Here is a 22991-nt window from a genome sequence, read left to right on the forward strand (position 1 = left end):
GTGCCAACCGGTCTCGCCTTGCACCAGACAGTGTTGATAGACTCATCTTTTTGCACAAGAATCTCTCAATAGTGGATGAGTAAATAACATTGCACTTTGTATCCTGAATGCAGTATTTTTTTTATTATATTATTTTGCTCTGCTTTTTTTAATTCAAAGCACAAGCTAATTTATGTTTGTTAAAGGTAAAAGTGCACTTTTTCTTTCACATTGATCACTTCATATACCAGTTATCAAGGTTTGGAATTGGGATCCACTTGAATATTTTGAAGTGTGTTTGTTTACATTTTGTATTTCATATAAGTGATAGTTGAAGAGGTTGTATTACTTAGTGTTGTTCAGTACAGACTAGAGTGTTAATTTATTCCATACATTGATGTTCTTCCTACTGTGACATTCTGTTTATGCTCATAAGAAAAATAAAACATATTTTTGGGATGAAATAGCAGTCTCTTTCTGCACAAAACATGTACCGAAACCGAACCGAGACCGTGGCCCAAAAACCGAGGTACGGACTGTACCGTGGGCTATCTGTACCGTTGCACCCCTAGTCCTGTCTCAAATGTACTTTTTAATTTTTATCATATTTTGTCAAACTTTTCCTGCTCAGTTTAATGTTAGTTAATGAAAACTTTTCATCATGCTCTATAAAGGTAAAACTGATAATAATTATTATTTTGCTAAAATTAAAAACACAATCATTGTTGTCATTTGAGATTTATTTTTTACATTTCATCAGAATGATTGCACTTTCCCCTATACGACGAAATCAGGAGGATCTCGACTCATACACCTGGTGTGTTTGACCTCATCTAATGTACTGATTTATTATAGACTGTTTATCATATAGATTAATACACTGGTAAAGCAGGAAACATCTTTTGAAAATTAAAACAGTGAAATTCCTTATAGTTATTCCAAAAAATTTATCATTATTATTAGAGCCCGACCGATAAAGGATTTTTAAGGCCGATACCGATACAAATATTTGGTGATTTAAAAATCCGATATTCCGATATATCGGCCGATATATATATATATTTTTTTTTTTTTTTAATCCAGAAACGCGTAACAAAACATGAACAGATTTCCCTAACATTAGTTATTTGTCGTTATTTAAGAGTCCTCAGCCTTACTAAAATAATATGATAATGCAGTTTAAAAATAAACTTGTTTGTTTTATTGTCACAACAGAACAGAATATATTAAAGTTCTGATAAATATAATGTATAAAAATACAAACTTAAGATATGAAACTTAAAGTCCTTCGAACAAAAAAAAGGCAACTATTATATTATTAATATTGACAGTAATAATTCAATTATGTAATAATGTGTGTGTGTGAAGAACTGATAAGATTGTAAATGTGTACCTTGAAATGCAATGTAAGTCGCTTTTGATAAAAGCGTCTGCCAAATGTCAATGTTATAAGCTACCTTATAATTACAATGTCAACTTGCTTATCCCTTTACCTGCACTCTTTTAATTCTATCCATCTATTCCATCAAGCTACAACAAACCATTTTCAATCATCATTTGGTGCCTGCCTTCTAAAATCTACTACTCAGTGATGCACTAAATACATTATGTGACTCGTTAATGCTGCGGCTAAACGAAGTCAGCAATGCACACTTGGAGTTCACACACGTGTAAAAGAAAAGCTCACTTTTATGCACAGGCTGTGTTTTATACTTTTTCTCTATGTCTAAATGTTCACTCCTTGCGTGCCTAACTTACATTTTACAATGCAGAGACTGGAACTACAGATATGCTAGTTATAAATACAGTAATCATTACTTTATTTAGGCAGAATAAGTTCGTTGTGATTTCCAAGCTCATTAGCCGCGTTGAAAACAAACATGATAAAAGCGGCCGTTTGCTGGCATTTTTGTTGTTTACTTGAATATTTAAAACCCAAGCATCGATGTTTTACCACAGGTTTACAATAAAAAGTGATACATTGATCATAATGAATTAATTTATGTCAAAATTGCACATTAGTCACTCAGAAATAAATGACCGTTAGGTCTATTTCACAAAAGAAAGAGGACACACTTACTTCTTCAGTCGCGTCTGTTACTGTTTATCTGGTAGTTACAGGACATATTTACATCACATTTAGAAAGAATGATCATTTCTACAAATATATGCCACCAAAAATACGACCTGAGGAGCTTTAGCACTCTCTCTCGACTCCCATACAGATATTTTCAGTCAGAGAAACAGAGGAAGCTCCCGAAAAAAAAGTTGCTTTATTTTATGATAGTCCGGTATAAAGAGACAAATAAAAACATGACTGTGATAGCCTTTATGATTGGTCTGATTTCTTCAAGCGTTCACTGTTTTTACACTATGCGTATCTTCAAGTGTTTACTATGGTAATGGTTAGCGCGCATCGTCTTTTGCATCACAAACACAAGGCATTCAAACATGAACGCGAGTTAAATTATTTTAAAAGTCTTTAATGCTGACAGAATTATCCGGCGCTGCCGTCTCCCGACTCAGGTGAACTCTGGACTCTGTTCGTAACCACTCCTCTAGCCCGAGCGATCTTCCTTGTATAGTGCCCTCTGGTGGACAAACTATGCAGCGCCAACACTCATAACATGATTGAAGGGTGTTTCGTCCGCTTTTATTTTATTTTTTAAATATTCATTTATCGGCCGTTATAAATGCCGATACCGATAGTTTGGAAAATGCCTAATATCGGCCGATAATATCGGCCCGCTGATATATCGGTCGGGCTCTAATCATTATAACAGAAAATTGTGGGATTTAAATTCTTTTCATCAGGCAATCGCAAACGGGAAAGTATTTAACTACATTTTAGTAGACAATTTTTTGTCGTCAACGATATTGCATGTTGACATAGTCATCGTTTAATGACCTAATCTACGTATCGTCTTAAAAATGTGTCATAGATTTTCATTAACACTACGATATATCATGTATCTGTAAATAATATTGCACTGTATTCAATTATAACGTGATGTGTATTGTATTGTGATGTAGATTGAGATTATTGTGCCTTTAAACATTTAGTGCCATTTGATTGGATCTGAAGGTCTTAGTGGTCGTGTTGATGTTACAGCAAGTCTTTTCCATGTGTTTCTCCAGCATCGTCCGCATCAGTGGGCTTCACATGAGCTGTTAATAGGCCTCAGGTATAGATGTGTGTGTGGTGTTTGTGTAAACTACTTACAGTGTCGTACCAGAGGACAGGTGTGTGTGAATGCAACACCCTCAGTCTAATCCTCCCGTAATCCCGTCTGAAGTCATGTGACGGTAAAGTAGTGGGTTCATGCAAGCAAACAGCCATATTTATGAAAAGGTACTTGAAAAGTGCTTGACTTATTGAGAGACAATAGATTAGTATTTAATTTTATCGATAAAACAATCTTTTCACGCAAAATGAACACCGCAGCCCGTCTCATATTGAGCCGTTTCACATGGTTATGAGTGTGATATTGCCCATTTAAATATCCAAGTATATAATACAGCTTTCATTCTTCAGGTCAATCATATATTCATTGGGGGAACACAGTTTGAGATATCAGCGATATCTTTGTCATAGTATCCTTTCAACTCTCACGCGATTGACACTTTCACACGCTCTCACGCCACACATCCATGTTCTCACGCACAGAAAAATCGTGAAGCAAAGAGGACATGGACACCGACAGACTAGACAGAGCAGTTACTTATGATAAAAAATAAATAAAAAAAGACAGCTCTCAGATTCTGTCAATTTTATTACGAAATTCAAACAATAAATACAGTTTTGGCGTTTGTAAGTGTGCCGTGACAGATCGCTAGCGGCACGTGACCCGATCATCTCTACTGGCTAATAGTAAATAAACACGAATGAACAATGTTGAAAGATACAGTACAACTTGCTGAAATGTATATTCCTCATACATAATATCGACCAATCAGTGTTTTTCAACCGCGGAAAGAGGTCAATAAAACAGCTGGAGAACTACTGTCACATTTACCTCAGGAAAGACATTTCATGACCATAATAGACTATAGCACGTGTTGGCTAGAAAAAAAGAGCTATAGAGAGTATTTTGCTAAATATGTGTACTATATTACATATTTATTATATTTTGAATTTGAAAGATAATAAAGATATTGTTTGATAAGTGAGATCTCTGATTGTAGTCCTTGAAATACAAAACAGTCGTGCTTAAAGTCCTTAGAAGTCCTGGAATTAACCCAGTGAAATTGACTCAGTTGTGCCTCTGCAGTGAAACGTTTCTCCTTTCTTGTCCGGATCGTTTTAACTGGAATTGGAGAGCGTGACTCCGCTGTTCCCTCGCTAGTCGCTCACACTGTGGTCTTGTGTGAATTGTTAGTAAGAAGACTGTTTATTCAGAGCGTTCGCTGGGGAAGGGAGGAACGCTGTACGAGGCCGGCAGTGTTTCTCAAACACCATTTTTGAGTTGATTCAGTAAGTTGTTGTTGTTGAGTTAATGGTTTAACCCTCTTTCGGTCATTTTTGACCGAAATATTAAATGGTACAAACTTGGTAAAGGTTTTGGCACTTGCTGTGTAAACACACACACACACACACACACACACACACAAAAATCATGGACATCATTCGAAAAGGTTAAATGGTCCTGAAAAAAAGTCACACTTGTGCTCCTTGCGCACGTTGGAAATGAATGAGACGAATTTCCTCTAGTGGAAGCGTTTGGTACTGCAGCCGAACACAATCTGACCGCAATTTCTTTGAGATATCAGGCTCAGATTTGGAACACAACTTGTTTGGATTTATGGCTTTGATTTTCTAGCAGTTTTAAAGTAAAATGTGTTTTTGAAAATATATATTTCATAGTATTTTTGTGAATTTTTAATAACAATAAACGTAAAATTCTGTATCTTTTTTTTATTTATTTCACTTTTTCAACTTTTTCACTTCAGCAATAATCTGCCAAGTGTCGTCTTTGAAAAGAGATCAAACTTCAGTCTGTTTTCTCTAAAGCATTCAGGATATACCACAGTTTAAGTTTGAAATAAAATGTTCAGGTCTATGCTCAAAAAGTAAATGGATTATAAATACAGCGTAAATATAATTTAGTACCACAAAATCCCCTAAAAATATTAAATGAAAAAACATCATCGAACTAAAATATAGTACATTTCATTTCATTGAAAAAACAAAAAAAACATTGTCATTTTTGACCGACACGCGAAGAGCTCCAGAGGATTTAATCAGCTGTGCTGAATCGGATGCCGCTGAAAATGCACTGAGAGATGCATTAGACGCGAGTAAAGCCTGTTTCATCGTCGTCTTTTACCCAGGCGACGGTTTGTTCAAACATCTTACATTTTTCATTTATATTCATGCATTTGGCTGATACTTTACTCCAAAGCAACTGGCATTGAATTCATTTAATCAGTTCAAGCATTCCCTGGGAATCAAATCCACGACCTTGGCATTGCAAACACCAGCTGCTTTATCACTCACAGCCTCGGTTCAGTCTGGAGCTCGTAGTGAACAAGCTGTGAGTCACGATAGCAACAAATGTGTGTGTTTCTCTGGTCGTCCCTCGCTAACATCCAGCCAGGTCTTGCTCGTGTCCTCTTCAGCTTTCTGGGTCTTCTTTCACTTTCTACAGATTTTACATTTGACTGTTGCCGAATACGCATTCAGACACGAGGGTGTTTACATTTTAAAGTCAACATGATATCAAACTTTACCTGTTTTAATATACTTTCTTGTTGTACATGATTTATTTATTTTATTTTTTGTGCCGGGCAACGATTAATCACACCCAAAATAAAAGTTTGTGTTTACATAATATATGCGTGTGTACTATGTTTAATTATTTTGTAATACACAAACATGCATATATTTTTAAGAATTATTTTATATATATATATATATATGGTATAAATTATGCATAAATATTTATAAAGTATATGCAAATATTTCTTAAATATATACATGCGTTTGTGTATTTACATACAAAATAAATTATACACCGTACACACGCATATATTATGTAAACACAAATTTTTATTTTGGATGCGATTAATCGTTGCCCGGCACAATAATAATAATTATTATAAAAAAAAAAAAAATTTTTTAAGAATTGATGCATATGATCCAAACAGCAATTCAATGTTTTTGTAAGGAATAAGCCATGCAAATTTCATGTGACCCGCTAAGATCCAACTACGCAAAAACAAATGACTGGATATTGCAAGTGAATTTCACAGATAATCGCAAAGTAACACATTGAATTAAAGTAGAAAGACTGAAATACTCCAGTTATCGTTGTTTGTCTGTTCCCAGTGAAACGAAAAGCCAAAGTTGGTGTCTGTTGATTTGCATCGTGGTTTTCCTGAAGAATCTGAAGTGCCATTGAGTTTAATTGTTTTTTAATTGGTCTGATCTGCTGCATGATTGGTCCATAACATTCGTTTGGTCAGTGTCATCCGAACCCTTGATCCCAGATGATCCCATTGATTCCCGAACGAACCGAACCCAAGCGAACGTTGATGCATGTCAGCAGAGATACGGGCTAATTACTGTGGAGGAGTTTAATGTCTGTTTTGAAGGATATTGGCACATTTATCTCAAAGCTTTAGCTTTTAATTCTGTGTCACCCACCAACAAGCTTTAATTCAACTCAACAAAAGCCCATAATTAGATTATCAAATCGGCTCGTGTGTCTAGCGCTGAATTTGCAGCGACGAATGTGAAATCGAATGGACGAAATGAACCCATATTTTTAAGCATCGTTGACCATGAGTGATAATCAGCGAGCGCACTAATGGCTCTTGGCATTAAGGTTAAATAATCCCAGGCTCCCACACTACTCCCTCTCTACTGCGCTCACACACTACTCTCACACACTACTCCCTCTCTACTGCGCTCACACACTACTCCCTCTCTACTGCGCTCACACACTACTCTCACACACTACTCCCTCTCTACTGCGCTCACACACTACTCCCTCTACACTGCGCTCACACACTACTCTCACACACTACTCCCTCTACACTGCGCTCACACACTACTCTCACACACTACTCCCTCTACACTGCGCTCACACACTACTCTCACACACTACTCCCTCTACACTGCGCTCACACACTATTCTCACACACTACTCCCTCTACACTGCGCTCACACACTACTCTCACACACTACTCCCTCTACACTGCGCTCACACACTACTCTCACACACTACTCCCTCTATACTGCGCTCACACACTACTCTCACACACTACTCCCTCTCTACTGCGCTCACACACTACTCTCACACACTACTCCCTCTCTACTGCGCTCACACACTACTCTCACACACTACTCCCTCTACACTGCGCTCACACACTACTCCCTCTACACTGCGCTCACACACTACTCCCTCTACACTGCGCTCACACACTACTCTCACACACTACTCCCTCTACACTGCGCTCACACACTACTCTCACACACTACTCCCTCTACACTGCGCTCACACACTACTCTCACACACTACTCCCTCTCTACTGCGCTCACACACTACTCTCACACACTACTCCCTCTACACTGCGCTCACACACTACTCCCTCTACACTGCGCTCACACTACTCCCTCTACACTGCGCTCACACACTACTCCCTCTCTACTGCGCTCACACACTACGCTCACACACTACTCCCTCTACACTGCGCTCACACACTACTCACACACTACTCCCTCTACACTACGCTCACACACTACTCCCTCTCTACTGCGCTCACACACTACGCTCACACACTACTCCCTCTCTACTGCGCTCACACACTACGCTCACACACTACTCCCTCTACACTGCGCTCACACACTACTCTCACACACTACTCCCTCTACACTGCGCTCACACACTACTCTCACACACTACTCCCTCTACACTGCGCTCACACACTACTCTCACACACTACTCCCTCACTACTCTCACACACTACTCCCTCTACACTGCGCTCACACACTACTCTCATACACTACTCCCTCTACACTGCGCTCACACACTACTCTCACACACTACTCCCTCTACACTGTGCTCACACACTACTCTCACACACTACTCCCTCTACACTGCGCTCACACACTACTCTCACACACTACTCCCTCTCTACTGCGCTCACACACTACGCTCACACACTACTCCCTCTAAACTGCGCTCACACACTACTCTCACACACTACTCCTTCTACACTGCGCTCACACACTACTCTCACACACTACTCCCTCTACACTGCGCTCACACACTACTCTCACACACTACTCCCTCTACACTGCGCTCACACACTACTCTCACACACTACTCCCTCTCTACTGCGCTCACACACTACTCTCACACACTACTCCCTCTACACTGCGCTCACACACTACTCTCACACACTACTCCCTCTTCACTGCGCTCACACACTACTCTCACACACTACTCCCTCTACACTGCGCTCACACACTACTCTCACACACTACTCCCTCTCTACTGCGCTCACACACTACTCTCACACACTACTCCCTCTACACTGCGCTCACACACTACTCTCACACACTACTCCCTCTTAGACATGTGCCGGTATTCGGTAATGCGATAAATCACGGTAATGAATATGCACGATATTGTTATCGCGGGCACTTCAAAATACCGTGAAAAATAATAGATCCGAATTTAGATTTTTAGAACGCGCATTATAGCTTATTTTCCATCAACCGCTTAAACAAACACTGCGTATATGCTGCGCGAAACACGTGCGCACTCTGATGTAAACAATCGCCAGGTGTATAAGCATGCGGCCGGTGCACACTTCTAGTCTAATGTAAACAGTCCTCACATGGAGAAGCAGCATGGCGGAAGGAGGAACGCCGCCGCCTACAGTCTATGGCCGCCGCCGATCTATCCGGATCCATCCCGCTTCAAAAAGCAGAGCTGCCAACTCGACGCATTCAGCGCGAGACTCCTCACACGCTCACGCCACACATCCGTTTTCTCACGCAGAGAAAAATCGCGGAGCAAAGAGGACACGAAGACCGTCAAACAAGACAGAGCAGGTTACTTTTGATATGAAACAGGAGAACAATTGTGTCACAGAACGTTACATTTAAACCATTAATGACCAGCAGCATGTTAGATGACTAAAACAAATAGATAAAGAGGAGTATTTTGCTGAATATGTGCACTGCACTTTTTTACATATTTATTATATTTTTACTTGTGTCATTACATAATTGTTATTATAATGAAAACCACATTATATTTGATTTAATTCGTTATTTGTAACCTTTAACAATGCCAGCTGATAGGGCTCTATATGGTTACATAGCATTATGTGAGATATTTTTTTTCATGAGAAAAAAATAACATGTTGGCTATCTACTGTAGCCTTCCTAATATTTATCCAAAATTAGTCAATATTGAATCAAGATTTAAATCAAATCCCAAGTATTGAATTGAAATCGTTAAATTTGTGTTAAGCAATAGAACTTAATAAAATTCAGTTTAGTTACCAAATGTTTTGACAATCACAATTACACCTTGTGATGCAAGTTTTATTTATTTTTTACATCACCCCCCCAATCCCTCTGTTTCTCATGTGCAATTAAAATATCGTGATAATACCGTATACCGTGATAAAAGCTCACTCAATTAATCGCAGCATGAAAATGTGATACCGGCACATGCCTACTCCCTCTACACTGCGCTCACACACTTCACCCGGTTTATAATCGCTATGATTGAACCTAGAGGTTTGGCATTAAGTGTAATGGCAGCTTACGCTTTCATAACTGTCTGTTTACAGTCATTGTAATTATTACTTGTCCTTGTTTTTCTTTCACCTTATTTGAAATTAACGTTAATGACTAATTATTGATGTATGTGTATGTGTATGTGTATGTGTATGTGTATGTGTGTGTATATATGTGTACAAATGAATGTGAAACCTTTTTTTGCTCAAAAATATTTAAATGCTCCCAGAATTTAGTTAACATACAGACTTGGAGTAACACTGAGGAATAGTATATATTTTATATATTTATTACAAGTTAATATTATTTTTGATATATTTTTGATATACATTTTATTTATACATATTTTTTTTTAATAAAAATATTTGATATAAAATATAAATATTCACCAATATTACTACTGATGGATAATGTAACACAAAATATTCATTTTATATTATATATAATATTTATATTATTATGTTATAAAGTGTTACTCCAAGTCTTTGTATTTGAACAAAATTCTAGGATCATTTACATATATATATTTTTTTAGCATTAAACGGTTTCACATTCATTTGTTGGGCATCTCACATCAGGGGTTATTCAGTGTCACCGTACAGTAATAATGGTAACACTTTACAATAAGTTAACATAAGCTAATGTATTAACTAACAATACATTTGTTACAGTATTTGTTAATCTTTGTTAACGTTAGTTAATCAAAATCCAGCTGTTCATTCATGTTAGTTCACAGTGCGTTAACTAATGTTAACAAAATTGTTACAAAGTATTAGTAAATATTGAAATTAACATTAACAAAGATTAATAAATGCTGTACGTGCAGTTCATAAGTGTTACCGTAATAATTGAATGCTTTGAGATGGTCCTACAGGAATGATTTCTCTAGCCGGTTTACAAACCCTGTTTCGATAGTCTCATGATGTTGTGGTGATCCCGATCTAACCGAATCCTCTCTGTAATGTCCCACAGATGGAGTCTCCGGTGTCCACGCCGGCCCCTCCACCGCTCCACCTCCTCGCGCCAGCGCTCAACACAGACGTCTCGTCCTCGTGCGAGCAGATCATGGTGCGCACGCGCTCTGTGGCCGTCAACACCTCAGACGTGGCTCTGGCCACCGAGCCCGAGTGTCTGGGTCCTTGTGAACCGGGAACCAGCGTCAACCTGGAGGGCATCGTCTGGCAGGAGACCGAGGACGGTAAGAGCCGGATAGATGGCGCACGCTATCAGTTAAACATGTCATCGCTGTTGTGCTCAAAGTGCGAGTCTGTTCAAATGAAGACATGGGAGGAACAAAATCAAATTGTGTTTTTTTCCCCCTGATAAATATTGCAGTTGTGATTTAAATTGTTCCAGGTTCAGGGCTCGACATTAACGCTTGTCAGAGACAAGTGGATTTTTTTTGTGTATGTGTATATATATGAAGAGTGCCATTTGAAATTTTCTTCTAGAATTTTAATAGGTAATTTTCATCGCCATTTAAGTGAAATTACTGAATTTAAATATACACACACACACACATATACATACATGCAAATATACGTGCATATGTGTGTATTTATGTATACAAAATAATTATACACAGTACACACACATATATTATGTAAACAAACTGTTATTTTAGATTCGATTAATCGTTGCCAAGCACTATAAATAACTAAAACTAAAATTACAACAAAATTACTAACCCTTATAACCACTATAACCTAAATTAAAATGAAAACATAATTTTTTTTTAAATAATATTAACAAAACTATAATCGTATAATAGTGATACTAAACTAGCACATATTGTGTGATATATATTACAGTCATATTGCGTTTGATTTAGATGCAGCCCTAATGAAGAACAGGTTTAAACTGATAGATCTGTTTGATCACAAGCTGATTTATTTGTGTGTTTTTCCCCTGTTATCTCGATCAATGCTCTAAACGATTTGACCATTTTGCCACAATGAATGAATTAGATCACGTCAAACCCCCCATCCTCCAATAACGCTTCCGATTGGCTCGTTTCTGTTTGGCTGACACTCAGATTCGGTGATTTCTCAGGACGCTTATTTCAGTGATATCTGTCGGCTCTCGACAATGTTTAATATGGATTTCCAATAGGATATTGTGTATATATAAATAATCAAGCCTGTTTTGTGCTTGTTACTCATCTAGAAAAGTGCACACTAGAGAAAACACGCTTGTATTTGCTTTGTTTTTCTCCCTGGACACTAATTCCAGCTTGGCTTGAGCTGGTGCAGGTGACTGACAGAAACGCTTTTCCCCCAGAAAAACCGGTGTTTTTCATCTAGGACCTGTGCCAAACAGTTCAGATGTAAGCGTCAGGACTAGACATTAGCCGTCTGCTTGTGTTTGTGCTGGAAACAAACAAAATCCAGACATTTGCAGTTTGATAATGAACCTCTCTCTGTTTTTCATTCCTCAGGCCTGTGAAGTGTGTGTGTGTGTGTGTTGTTTGCTGTGGAAGTTGCTGTCAGACTGTCCCCCGGGGCGAGTTTTATTTTTTTATAGGCTAGCAGGCATTTACAGGCAAATTAACCTGACAATTCAGCTTCTGTTTTAGCAGTGTCAATAACACACAAGTAAGTCTCGCTGTGCTATTTGGCTGATTTGTGTTATTTGAGCAACCGGACACATTTTGCCTTTTGATGCGAACGTGCAGAATCGCTTTGACTGAAAATATCATGCGAGGTCAAAAGTGCTGCATTTACACCGCAAGTCTTAATGCACAGATCCCATCTTTTGACCATATCCGATCCTGCTTACATTCACTTTAGACAGGACTGGTGTCCGATATCTGTGTTTACATTAATTCCCGCTCAAAATGATTGTAGTTGATGGTTTTAATATGCATATGGTACATCCTGGTTTTGAAAATAGTTATTCATGGTTCATGTATCACAGTACATTAACTTAATGTTTTAGTAGCTAAATGTTAAAATTAACATAAACTGATATTAATAAATGCTGTACAAGTATTGGTCATTGTTCACGTTAACTGATGTTAACAAATGAAGCCTTATTGTAAAATGTTACCGTTTTCACTTTTAAGGTTAACTTCGGTATTTTCAGCTTTTATTTTATTTTAGGGCTGCCATATTTACATTTTTTGAACTAAACTAATATGGTACAATTATCAAACTAGTATTTTCACAATAGCCTAGTGTTATTTCTATCTAGTTGCATTTGCATTTTATATAAAATGGGAAAAAAATCATGGTTATTTTTATCCGTTTTGTATTCATGAAAATATATTTGCATTTTAGTTTAAACTTCTAGTAATGTTAGTATTTATTTATTTATTTTTATTTCAGATAACTATAGTTTTGGTCCAAAGACCGATAGTAAAAGGACCATATTGGAATTTAGTTTATTTTAGTTTATTTTCATTTAGTTCTCGCTAATGATATTATCTCATTCAGCAAGAATCAGTAATGACTTTTGTGGTTAATTTTTTACAATAAAAATAGGTATCGGCCAATATATGTAAATTTTTAATGTAATCATTATCGGCCTGATAAGAAGATTTTGGCCTATATATTAAAGCAGTTAAATAATGGCTTATTTTCTTCAGACTCTTCAGATGCGCACTGTTCAACATGATGGTTTTGAATTGCTTGAAATATGATTGAAATCACTTAAAGAAAAAATGCATAGTGTCATATCGGCTATATACAATTATAATAAGAACATTATAATCGTGTGCTTGGGACATGGTGCCTCTTTTGTTTTTGTAATCAGGCTCTCAGAAATTGTATAAAAATAGGATTTATTTAGATTTATTAGCCAACATATCGGTTATCGGCTTGCAAATATAAAGAATTATTGGTTATCGGTATCAGCCATAATTTTCATATCAGTGCATCTCTAGTTATAGGTATTAGCATTCAGAATAAATCACACCAGCCTACAGAAATGAACTTGCACAGCTGGCTAGTTTTTCTGCATCACTAGTGCATGAATTGTTCCTGCATATGTATGTGATTCTCGTCTAAAATGTTTCGTTCTGTTTAACTAAAGTCATGTTCATTTGCACCTGAAGGCTGAACCTCCTCTTAGCTGTGTAATTTGACTACCAAATGCTGACCTTTGGGACTGCAGTATTTACAGAGACCCGTGTGGATCAAAGATCGGCCTCCTCCTGAGCTGTCAGCGTGAGGAGATGGAAATGCCCCAATCCCTCCTCTATCCACCAGTGACAGCTCCTCAAAACCAGAGCGAATAATGGGGGGTTCATGGGAGGGTTGGGAATCGAAATTCGATTCCAATACTTGAGGTCAGGAATCGGATACTACTTATAAAATTAACATTTCGATTTCCTCTGTGAGCATTTCAATATGACTTTAAAGGTGACATATTATGTCCTTTTTCACAAGATGTCATATAAATCTATGATGTCCACAGAACGTGTCTCTGAAATTTCAGCTCAAAAACGTATAATTTATTATAGCTTGTCAAATTTGCCCCTTTTTGGGTGTGAGCAAAAACGTGCAGTTTTTGTGTGTGTGTGTCTCTTTAAATGCAAATGAGCTGCTGCTCCCCGCCTCCGTTCAGAAGAGGGCCGATCTAATTGTTTAGATTGCTAATTTTTTACTTGTCTTTTAATGATGCTTTAAATTTGAACTTAGTTAGGCTAGTTGTTTTTCTAAGGTATTTTTAAACCACAGGCAAACGTTCCTTGTGTAAGTGTTCTTTAGCCTGTTGATTTTTTTAATTTTTTTTTATTCATGATATTCAGCTACAATTAAATGTTTTATAATTAGACTAAATGTGAATGATATCTACGTTGTTGTTTTTTTTTATTTTATATCCTATTGGAATCGAAATTAGGAATCGATAAGAATAGAAATCATTAAAATTCAAACGATACCCAACCCTAGTTCACAGAAAGTAGATGGTAGATTGGGAGAGAAAAAAGCGTTTTGCAAGATCAGCGTAGCAACATGCATGTCTACGCCAAGTCCTGAATCGATCGCCCTTCCATCGATCGCAATGGAAACTAAACAATCAAATTACACTTCAAAAAAAAAATTCCAAAGAGGTTTTCTGTCATTAAAGGGTGTACTCACACTAGCCAGTTTGAACCGTGCCCGAGTGCGTTTGACCACCAAAGCGCGGTTCGTTTGACTAGTGTGAGTGCTCCGAACCGTGCCCGGGCGCGGCTCGATTAGCCGGCCCTGGCCCGCTTGGAAGAGGTGGGCCAGAGCACGGTTCAGTTGGACTCGGGCGCGGTTCGCATGCAGTGTGAGCGCTAACCGTGCTGGACTCCATTGTGTTCAGTGAGAGCGCCGCTCTTCCTGTTTATCCCGAAACCGTCGCACCATAATGAAGTAAGCGTGCTCCGGCACGAATGCTGAAACCCTATGTGAGTGCAGGCCAGAGGGGGAGTGGGGAGGGGGGACAATCGTACTCGGGCCCGGTTCATGGCAACCGTGCCTAGTGTGAGTACACCCTTAGGTAGTTTTTATCACGCTGATGTAAGTTTAAGTGTTCGTTTTTTTATATAACTTTGGTCTTAGTTAGTTATTTAATGCTTTAAAAACGGGAATGTGACGTCATGATTGACAGCTGTGATTGACAGCTTCTCTAAATGAAGTATCGCTGAGGCACCAACCCTTTTTTGGGGGATTTTCGGGAGGAGATTGGAGCTTCAACTTTAATTTCTACATGTCCATAACTGTTTATTTCACACTGACACAATGAGTTGCTCAGCAGTAAACGTTGTAGTAAGTGTGTGTGTGTGTGTGTGTGAGTGAGGGCGGGACCTTGATATCGCGACTCCAGTACTGCGCAGAATCAGGTCCCAAATCAGCGCCATATTAGGGACTTTGGCGGCTTCACTTTTCACCAATGGAAGAGAGTGAAGGGGCGTCGTCCATCTTTTTTTACAGTCTATGGTCTACGCCAAGAGCCTCTTCTCTTGCCGTTCCCACCTACTGACACTCTGAAATGTCAAATCTTCCAGAGTTTTATGGCTCCTGAAGTTCCTCTCCGGAAAAACATCCCTGTGGTGAGCTGGTGCGACGTTAGCTTGGCTTTAGCAGAACTATCTTGAGTCTTTGCCAGGCCAGAGTTGTTCCGATGCCTGAGTCCGGGTGGCAAACCTCTACACACGCAAAGCAAGTCCTGGCTGTCCTTTGTGGGAATATCTTTGGAGCAAGTTCTCTCTTTTTATTGGATGGCAGCCATAACCAGTCCTGCGTTTAACGTCTTGAAAGCATGATGCTCTGGTGTTCAAATGAGCCTTAACCACAAGACTTTGTCTTTTCCAGAAATAAAAGGGTAATATACAGACAAACCAAAATGTATTCAGACACCTTCAACATTTCTCACATTATCAAAGTTTATTCACTATAGTTTAGAAAATGGTGATAAAATATGAGCAGAACTCAGTTGATATTTGACTGGTTTTGTCCGTCCTTCTGTTAGACTGTCTCACATATGAATTATGTTGAATATCTGTCAGCTGTTAAATTTAACTACACAATTAGATAATACCAGTTTAGCTCAACCAGTGACCAAGCAATGCTTCATTTTGTTCAGTCTGTGTGTAAAAAGAGCATTAGCAATTAAAGACAAAACACTTCAGCAAAACATGATCAGCTCAAAGTGTCTGAATCATTTATGGTCTCAAATGTTACTGGTAGTCACTGTATGAAGAATTATTGTGTATAATATGTCACAGTTTACTTTATTTTGCAATCATCACTTACATAAATGAACTATAGTGTCCTGCACACACTAGTGAAAAAATAAACAAAATCTGGTGTCTGAATAATCTTTGTTTTGACTGTAAAGTATGTCTTTAAAGGCAAATGGCGAAGTAGGCAAGACAAACGTTGTTCTGGAGAACCGCCAGACCTTTCCAAACAATTAGAGGTTGTTTACTTTGCTGTGAGGAGGTCCTTGGATCTGTCTGAAAGCTGTTTCTCTTGATGGCACATTTCCACCTCTCCAACCGGCGTGTCTGTCATAAACACAGTGGATTTGTCCAAATCCAGAGCAGAAGTCTTGTGTCGTGGCTATTGTCCCCTTTTCCGAAAGAATGTAATGAAGACAGACACTTGACATGTGGATGTCGGCTCAGGCAAGCCGGTCTGGAAAACGCACAAAGAGCCCTGTTGGGTTGTCATGTTTGCCTTGGAGAGTGTGGTATTCATTCCTTTTCTTAGTATCTCTTGTGTCTTTCTTTTCTCTGTCAGTCAGACTGACCTCACTGAGCCAAGCGCATACACAATGCCAGATCCAGCCTGTCTTTTTCTTTCTCGGCTTGTGGTCAAGCTCTGCTTTTGGTTTTGTTCCACACTTCCCTTTTTGTCTCTTTCCTTTTTTTTCTTTTTTTCTCAGATCTTCCATCAAAGTCTTTCTCCTCCTCGTCTTGCGTTTCGCAGCGGGATCGGCCTGGCTTTCTCCGTTCCTGTCAGCGCCGTCAATATTGGACAACAATGACCAGATGCAGCCCGTTCTCGCTTGTGTTTTTCTTCTGGCTTTTGCAAGCTGAAAATCCAAAACCAATGAAGACACACTAGCAAGAAATGGCCTTGCGGGTGTTGACGTTACTCTCAGTAATAGGGAAGTGTACGAGCAGATATCACCTGGGAACAAAGAGTCATAGGCTACGTTTACATTAACAACTTTTGTTTCAACTGGACTGAATTCATTCCGATTGATGAATCCGAACGTAATGAACGCTAATCAAGTGATCGGGTTGATGTGTGCGTTTATGTCACGAGCTTCAAATCGGAATTGTTTTTTTGATATGCGCACACTGAACTAATATACAGAGTTTCCCGCTGTTTGCGCTTAATAACTATTCTCCTACATCAGTTCTTTATTTGTTTTAAACAGCAGACTTAGCCTAATATTTATCCATTTCTGTTCATAATTTGGAGACTATGAGCATATGAACCGTTGTGCCGCTGCTTATATTTATCACGGGGTAAAAATGCCCAAAACCAGTTGTCTGTGGATGAGAGTCTGAAACAGGGACTGGTGGGACGTTGTCCTGCTCCACTTCACACACACAGAGAAAGGAGGATTATCGGATGACGGGACACTCATTTAAATGAAACTTTATTCAACAGGAAGAACCGCTTGTTCCGCATGTCATTACGCTATTTCTACGTCATTGCACATGTGCAGTCCTTTCAGTTTCAGTTTTCAATCCGATCAAGTGTTTACATGTTCTCTCGATCAGATTAGAAAAGGAATAAACCACCCCTTACAATCCGATCGACATTTCATTCGGATCGAGCTCAATCGGATCGATTAAGGTGTTTACATGAAGGCTTTTCAGTCTGATTGAGCCATCAATCCAATTACTAATGGATTATTTGGTGGCATGTAAACGTAGCCAATGACCAGATGCAGCCCGTTCTCGCTCGTTTATTTCTTCTGGCTTTTGCAAGCTGAAAAAAATCCAAAACCGATGAAGACACACTAGCAAGAAATGGCCTCGCGGGTGTTGACGTTAGAGCTCCCTTCAGTAATACCAAAGTGTACGGGAAGATATCGCCTGGGACCAAAGAGTCATTGTTTATTTCCCAGGTTTGAATGGCAAGGTGTGTTTGTGTACCTTTCATTTCTGCTTTACTCAAGGGTTTATAACCGGCACCTGGCAACCCTTCATCGTCCTCCGGGAAGGAGTGCAGAGGATTGATGTCTGGGGGGGAAGGGAACGAAGCACAAGTTACTCAGCTGTGCTAAATCACTAGCCTGGAAATTACAAAAGAAGTGCACTCCTTCCCCCTCTCTCAAGAGACCTGCTCACCTCGGTCATGTGACCCGGATAATCAGTGGAAGCAGCCACCCGAGCGAACATGTCAAAGGATCGCAACCTCATAAAAAAAAATCAAGTCTTTGACAACCACTTCTGTTCTTTGAGGATGACTGATTGTTCCTGCATTAGTCTCGTGCAAAAACAGATGTCAAAGAGGAAATTTGTGTTTGTCGTTTATTAGCATATTTTTATTAAGTGGCTTTGATAATTCTTGTATTATTTGTTTTATTTATATATTTTTTTAACTAAAACGTTTTATTAATAATTAATAAAGATGCATAGACTCATGTCTTTCATGATGTATTTATTTTTTTATTAGGGATTGGCCGATACCGATAATTCTTTATATTTGCAAGCCGATAACCGATATATTGGCCGATAAATCTAAATCCAAATTTTTATGAAATTGAGATCCTGATTACAAAAACAAAAGTCTCATCATTAAAAGCCATGTCTCAAGCACGCAATTATAATGTTCTCATTATATGTAGCCGACAGACTCGAGCTGCACGTTACACTGAACTGTGTTTTCCTTTTTTTTTTAAAGTGATTCCAATCATATTTCAAGCAATTCAAAACCATCATGTTGAACAGTGCACATCTGAAGTGTCTCAGCTGAAGGACATAATCCATTATTTATCGACTTTAACATATCGGGCAATTTTTCTTATCAGGCCGATAACATTAAAAATGATCATATATCGTCCGATATCGATATGGTGGCCGATATATCGTGCATCCCTATTTTTATGGGTATGGTTACACCATTTGAAATTCATTAAATTGAATTTATCTTTTTCTTCCTCATTAATCAGAGACAATTACTTTTGAAACACCCTTGAGTACGGACTCCCCGAGCTTGTTGGCCTGCCTTTGTCTCATCCCATAACATAGATCCCCTTTTCCACCCTGTTTCTCTCCATTTGACCTTCAGCCGGTGAAAAGAGGGACTACGGAGAATGACGAGTTTAAAGAGAATGGGGAAGGAGGTGCAGGGTCAATGCCAAAAGACCTTTCTCTTGCCCCCTCCCTAAGCCTAGCGGGACATGGGGGCAGATTACGGGTCCATGCTTGCCTATTAATGAAAGTCTTTGCGAGAGAAATTAGACTGGTGACCCAGGCCCCTTTGTTTCCCCCACTCTTTTTTTTTTGAGCTCGTCAGTTCTTTGTTGCCAATAGGATCCTCTTTGATGTGGGGCCATTGGGGAAGGTTGAACTAAGGGGCCCACAGCAATGGAAATGACCCATTTATTGCTCTGAGGCAAGGGCACAGGGTAGAAATGGGATATGAGATGACAAGTGCATTGCTTTTTAGATGGAGGGGTGGTGGGGGTCAGACTTCCATTCCTCCAGTCGCCACCAAGGTTCACTAATGGACTAACCCAAAAAGAGTAGTCTTAAAGGGATAGTTCACACCAAGGACGATAAAGATAACGATAAAGATATAGTTCTAAAAATCTTTCTCAATATATTAAAGAATAGCAGAGATCACACCACAGCTATAACGATAACGATATGGGGAACAATGTAGTTGGGATCACTTTCGGAACGATTTTTTCCCCAGCTGTTGAACGATAAAACACTGACAGCCAATCAGAATCCATTCTAATTTAAAGAGCTCGCGCATTTAAAATGGCAGACGACATTGCGGAGAAGTTAATCGCTGAGGTCTGATTTGATTTTTTTTAAACAATCATTCATACCCTCTGAATAAACAGAAGTATTACCTCAGGTTTCCAGCGCTCGTTTCCACAACATTGTCTTGCTTCCTTTGAAGTTGCGGTAAAAAAAGACTAGGTGTTATTTTTATTCCACTATATTGACTATGTCAGTTAAATTCACGGTTAGATTATTAGCTCAAAAATCTAATAAACACTTTGAAATCGCAGCGTGCAAGCTTAGAATAAACAGAACGTTATCGTTCGTTGGTGTGGACGCAAATATATTTATCTTATATAGTTATCGGTCTTTGGTGTGGACGCAAATATAGTTATCTTTATAGTTATCTTATAGTTATCGTTCTTTGGTGTGGATGCAAAAATAGTTATCGTTATACTTATCGCTCTGGGTGTAAACACAAATATAGTTATCGTTATACCTATCGCTCTTGGTGTAAACACAAATATAGTTATCGTTATAGTTATCGTTGTAGTTATCGTTCTTGGTGTAAACGCAAATATAGTTATTATTGTAGTTATCTTTATAGTTATCGTTCTTTGGTGTGGATGCAAATATAGTTATCGTTATAGTTATCTTATAGTTATCGTTCTTTGGTGTGGATGCAAAAATAGTTATCGTTATACTTATCGCTCTGGGTGTAAACACAAATATAGTTATCGTTATAGTTATCTTTGTAGTTATCGTTCTTGGTGTAAACGCAAATATAGTTATTGTTGTAGTTATCTTTATAGTTATCGTTCTTTGGTGTGGATGCAAATATAGTTATAGTTATCTTTATAGATATCTTTCTTGGTGTGAACGCAAATATAGTTATCGTTATAGTTATCGTTCTTGGTGTAAATGCAAATCTAGTTATGGTTATAGTTATCTTTATAGTTATCGTTCTTGGTGTGAACGGCCCTTTAGCCTCAGACTCTGAATTCAACATGTTTCTTTTTCCTCTTGAAGGAATCAGCTGCTTTTTTCCATCCATTTGATCATGGGATTCTTCAGATGTGGCATAAAGGCTGTTTTTCTGCATCCAATCTTTACTTTTTTTCCAAAGATATCAGTTTCCCTTGTCGGTTTCACGCAATATAGCTTGTCGTTGTATGTGAAAGTGCTACCTGCCCTTCAAACAATGCGAAAACAAACAAACAAGAGCCCTCAGTCGACTAGTCAATCATTCAAGGCTCTTTACTGTCTGTTTCTTAACTCAGTGAGACATCGAGAATGTCTTTCTCTTAGCCCCGAGAATACGCCTGCAGTCTTAGTTTGGACTTGTCTGGCACACCAATTTGCTTCTCTTGGCAGCTAGGCTGAATAGAAGTATGCAAAACAGCCATTGAGAGCCTCGCTAAGCAAGTGGGGAAAACAGCCAAGGCCAGCACAATGAAGCAAGTACTTTCAGCTCGTTTGCCGTCACGTTTTCCATGATCCACAGACTTGTAATGATTCATCCACTTTGCGTAATATCACTGGGTTAAGAGGCGTACGGTGAGTTTAGTCAAGCTCTTGCAAGATCAACAAACAATGACAGGCTAGTTTAAAGGGATAGTTTACTCAAAAATGAAAATTACCCCATGATTTACTCACCCTCAAGTCATGCTAGGTGTGTATGACATTCTTCTTTCAGACGAACACAATCGGAGTTATATTTAAAAAAATTCCTGGCTCTTCCAAGCTTTATAATGGCAGTGAATGGCCGGTTTCTGTTTTGAAGTCCATAAAAGTGCATCTATCCATCATAAAGTGCTCCACACTGCTCCGGGAGGTTAATAAAGGCCTTCTGAAGTGAAGCGATGCATTTGTGTAAGAAAAATATCCATATTTAAAACATTATGAAATTAAATAACTAGCTTCTGGCCAAACACATTTTTTTTAAATAACTCTGATTGTGTTTGTCTGAAAGAAGAATGTCATACACACTAGGGCTGTCACTTTTGAGAAAAATCGAATTCAAACGGGTATCAAATACCAAGCAATATATTCGAATATATACTATGCGCTACTATGGCACTTTAAAAACCGGATTGTTTATTTATAGTTCGATTACGGATATTTCACGTCATGTTCGAATGCATGTTCGAATATCGAATAAAAAGTGACAGCCCTAATATACACCTAGGATGACTTGAGGGTGAGTAAATCATGGGCTAATTTTCATTTTTGGGCTAACTATCCCTTTAACATGTCGATGGCTGCAGTGCATCTGTTGCGTCAGAACGGCTCAAGAGTCTGATTTAGCTCCGCGTTCAGTGGAGAAATTGCTTTGAAATTTAGAGCCGTGGTTTGTTTGCATCAAGATTAATACTCTAGTGTGTCAGATAACCATTTGTAGAATTGCAGATTGCATAAGATTTAACTGGCATAGAGAGAAGGGAAATGTGTAACGCTGCAAGAATTCACCAGATAAGTGGAACCAAGTGCCTGAGGCTCGTTCCCCAGAGAGAGTTACAGCTTGGTTAATGATTGGGCGGCTTTCGAGAGTGAATAAACGTCTGCTTCATGAGCAGATGGAAACAAGGTTGGGTTTTACATCTCATTGTTTATAGCCCTCCAACCCCCAGTTCTCAGCGCCTCGCTTGCCTTAATCTTCACAATTAGGAGCGCTGTCTTGAGACCCAACCTGTGAGAACGCTAAGATGATTTACAGGTTATCTGTGACTAATTACTGATGAATGAAGACGTTGGGTGTGGAGAGATTTTTTTTTTTTTTTACTGTTATATTCACAGTTCTGTGAAGGAAGAGATTGTTGTTTTAAGATTAGATTGTAATCCATAGTTTTTGTTGGAAGCCGA

The 22991-nt window shown here is 38.7% G+C and overlaps 1 protein-coding gene and 1 long non-coding RNA gene across 10 annotated transcripts in view; one reads left to right on the forward strand and one right to left on the reverse strand.

Annotated features, from left to right (window-relative positions):
• Nucleotides 1–22991, forward strand: part of znf609a (zinc finger protein 609a) — a 122431-nt gene that overhangs the window by 79282 nt on the left and 20158 nt on the right. For all 9 annotated transcript variants that reach the window (XR_014202962.1, XR_014202963.1, XM_082160629.1 and 6 more), the window contains one exon: nt 10712–10937. Coding sequence is in view for 7 of the 9 variants with exons in the window: in XM_082160629.1 (XP_082016755.1) it covers nt 10712–10937 (226 nt within the window). In the remaining 2 variants the exon portion in view is untranslated. The remainder of the gene's footprint in view (nt 1–10711; nt 10938–22991) is intronic.
• LOC309491309 overlaps nt 18767–22991 on the reverse strand; it is an 82340-nt gene continuing 78115 nt past the window's right edge. Inside the window, exon 2 of the long non-coding RNA XR_014203014.1 lies at nt 18767–18914. This is a non-coding gene — a long non-coding RNA (uncharacterized lncRNA). The remainder of the gene's footprint in view (nt 18915–22991) is intronic.

The sequence above is a fragment of the Leuciscus leuciscus genome (genome assembly GCF_965113295.1).
Source record: "Leuciscus leuciscus genome assembly, chromosome: 25".
Lineage (NCBI taxonomy): Eukaryota > Metazoa > Chordata > Actinopteri > Cypriniformes > Leuciscidae > Leuciscus > Leuciscus leuciscus.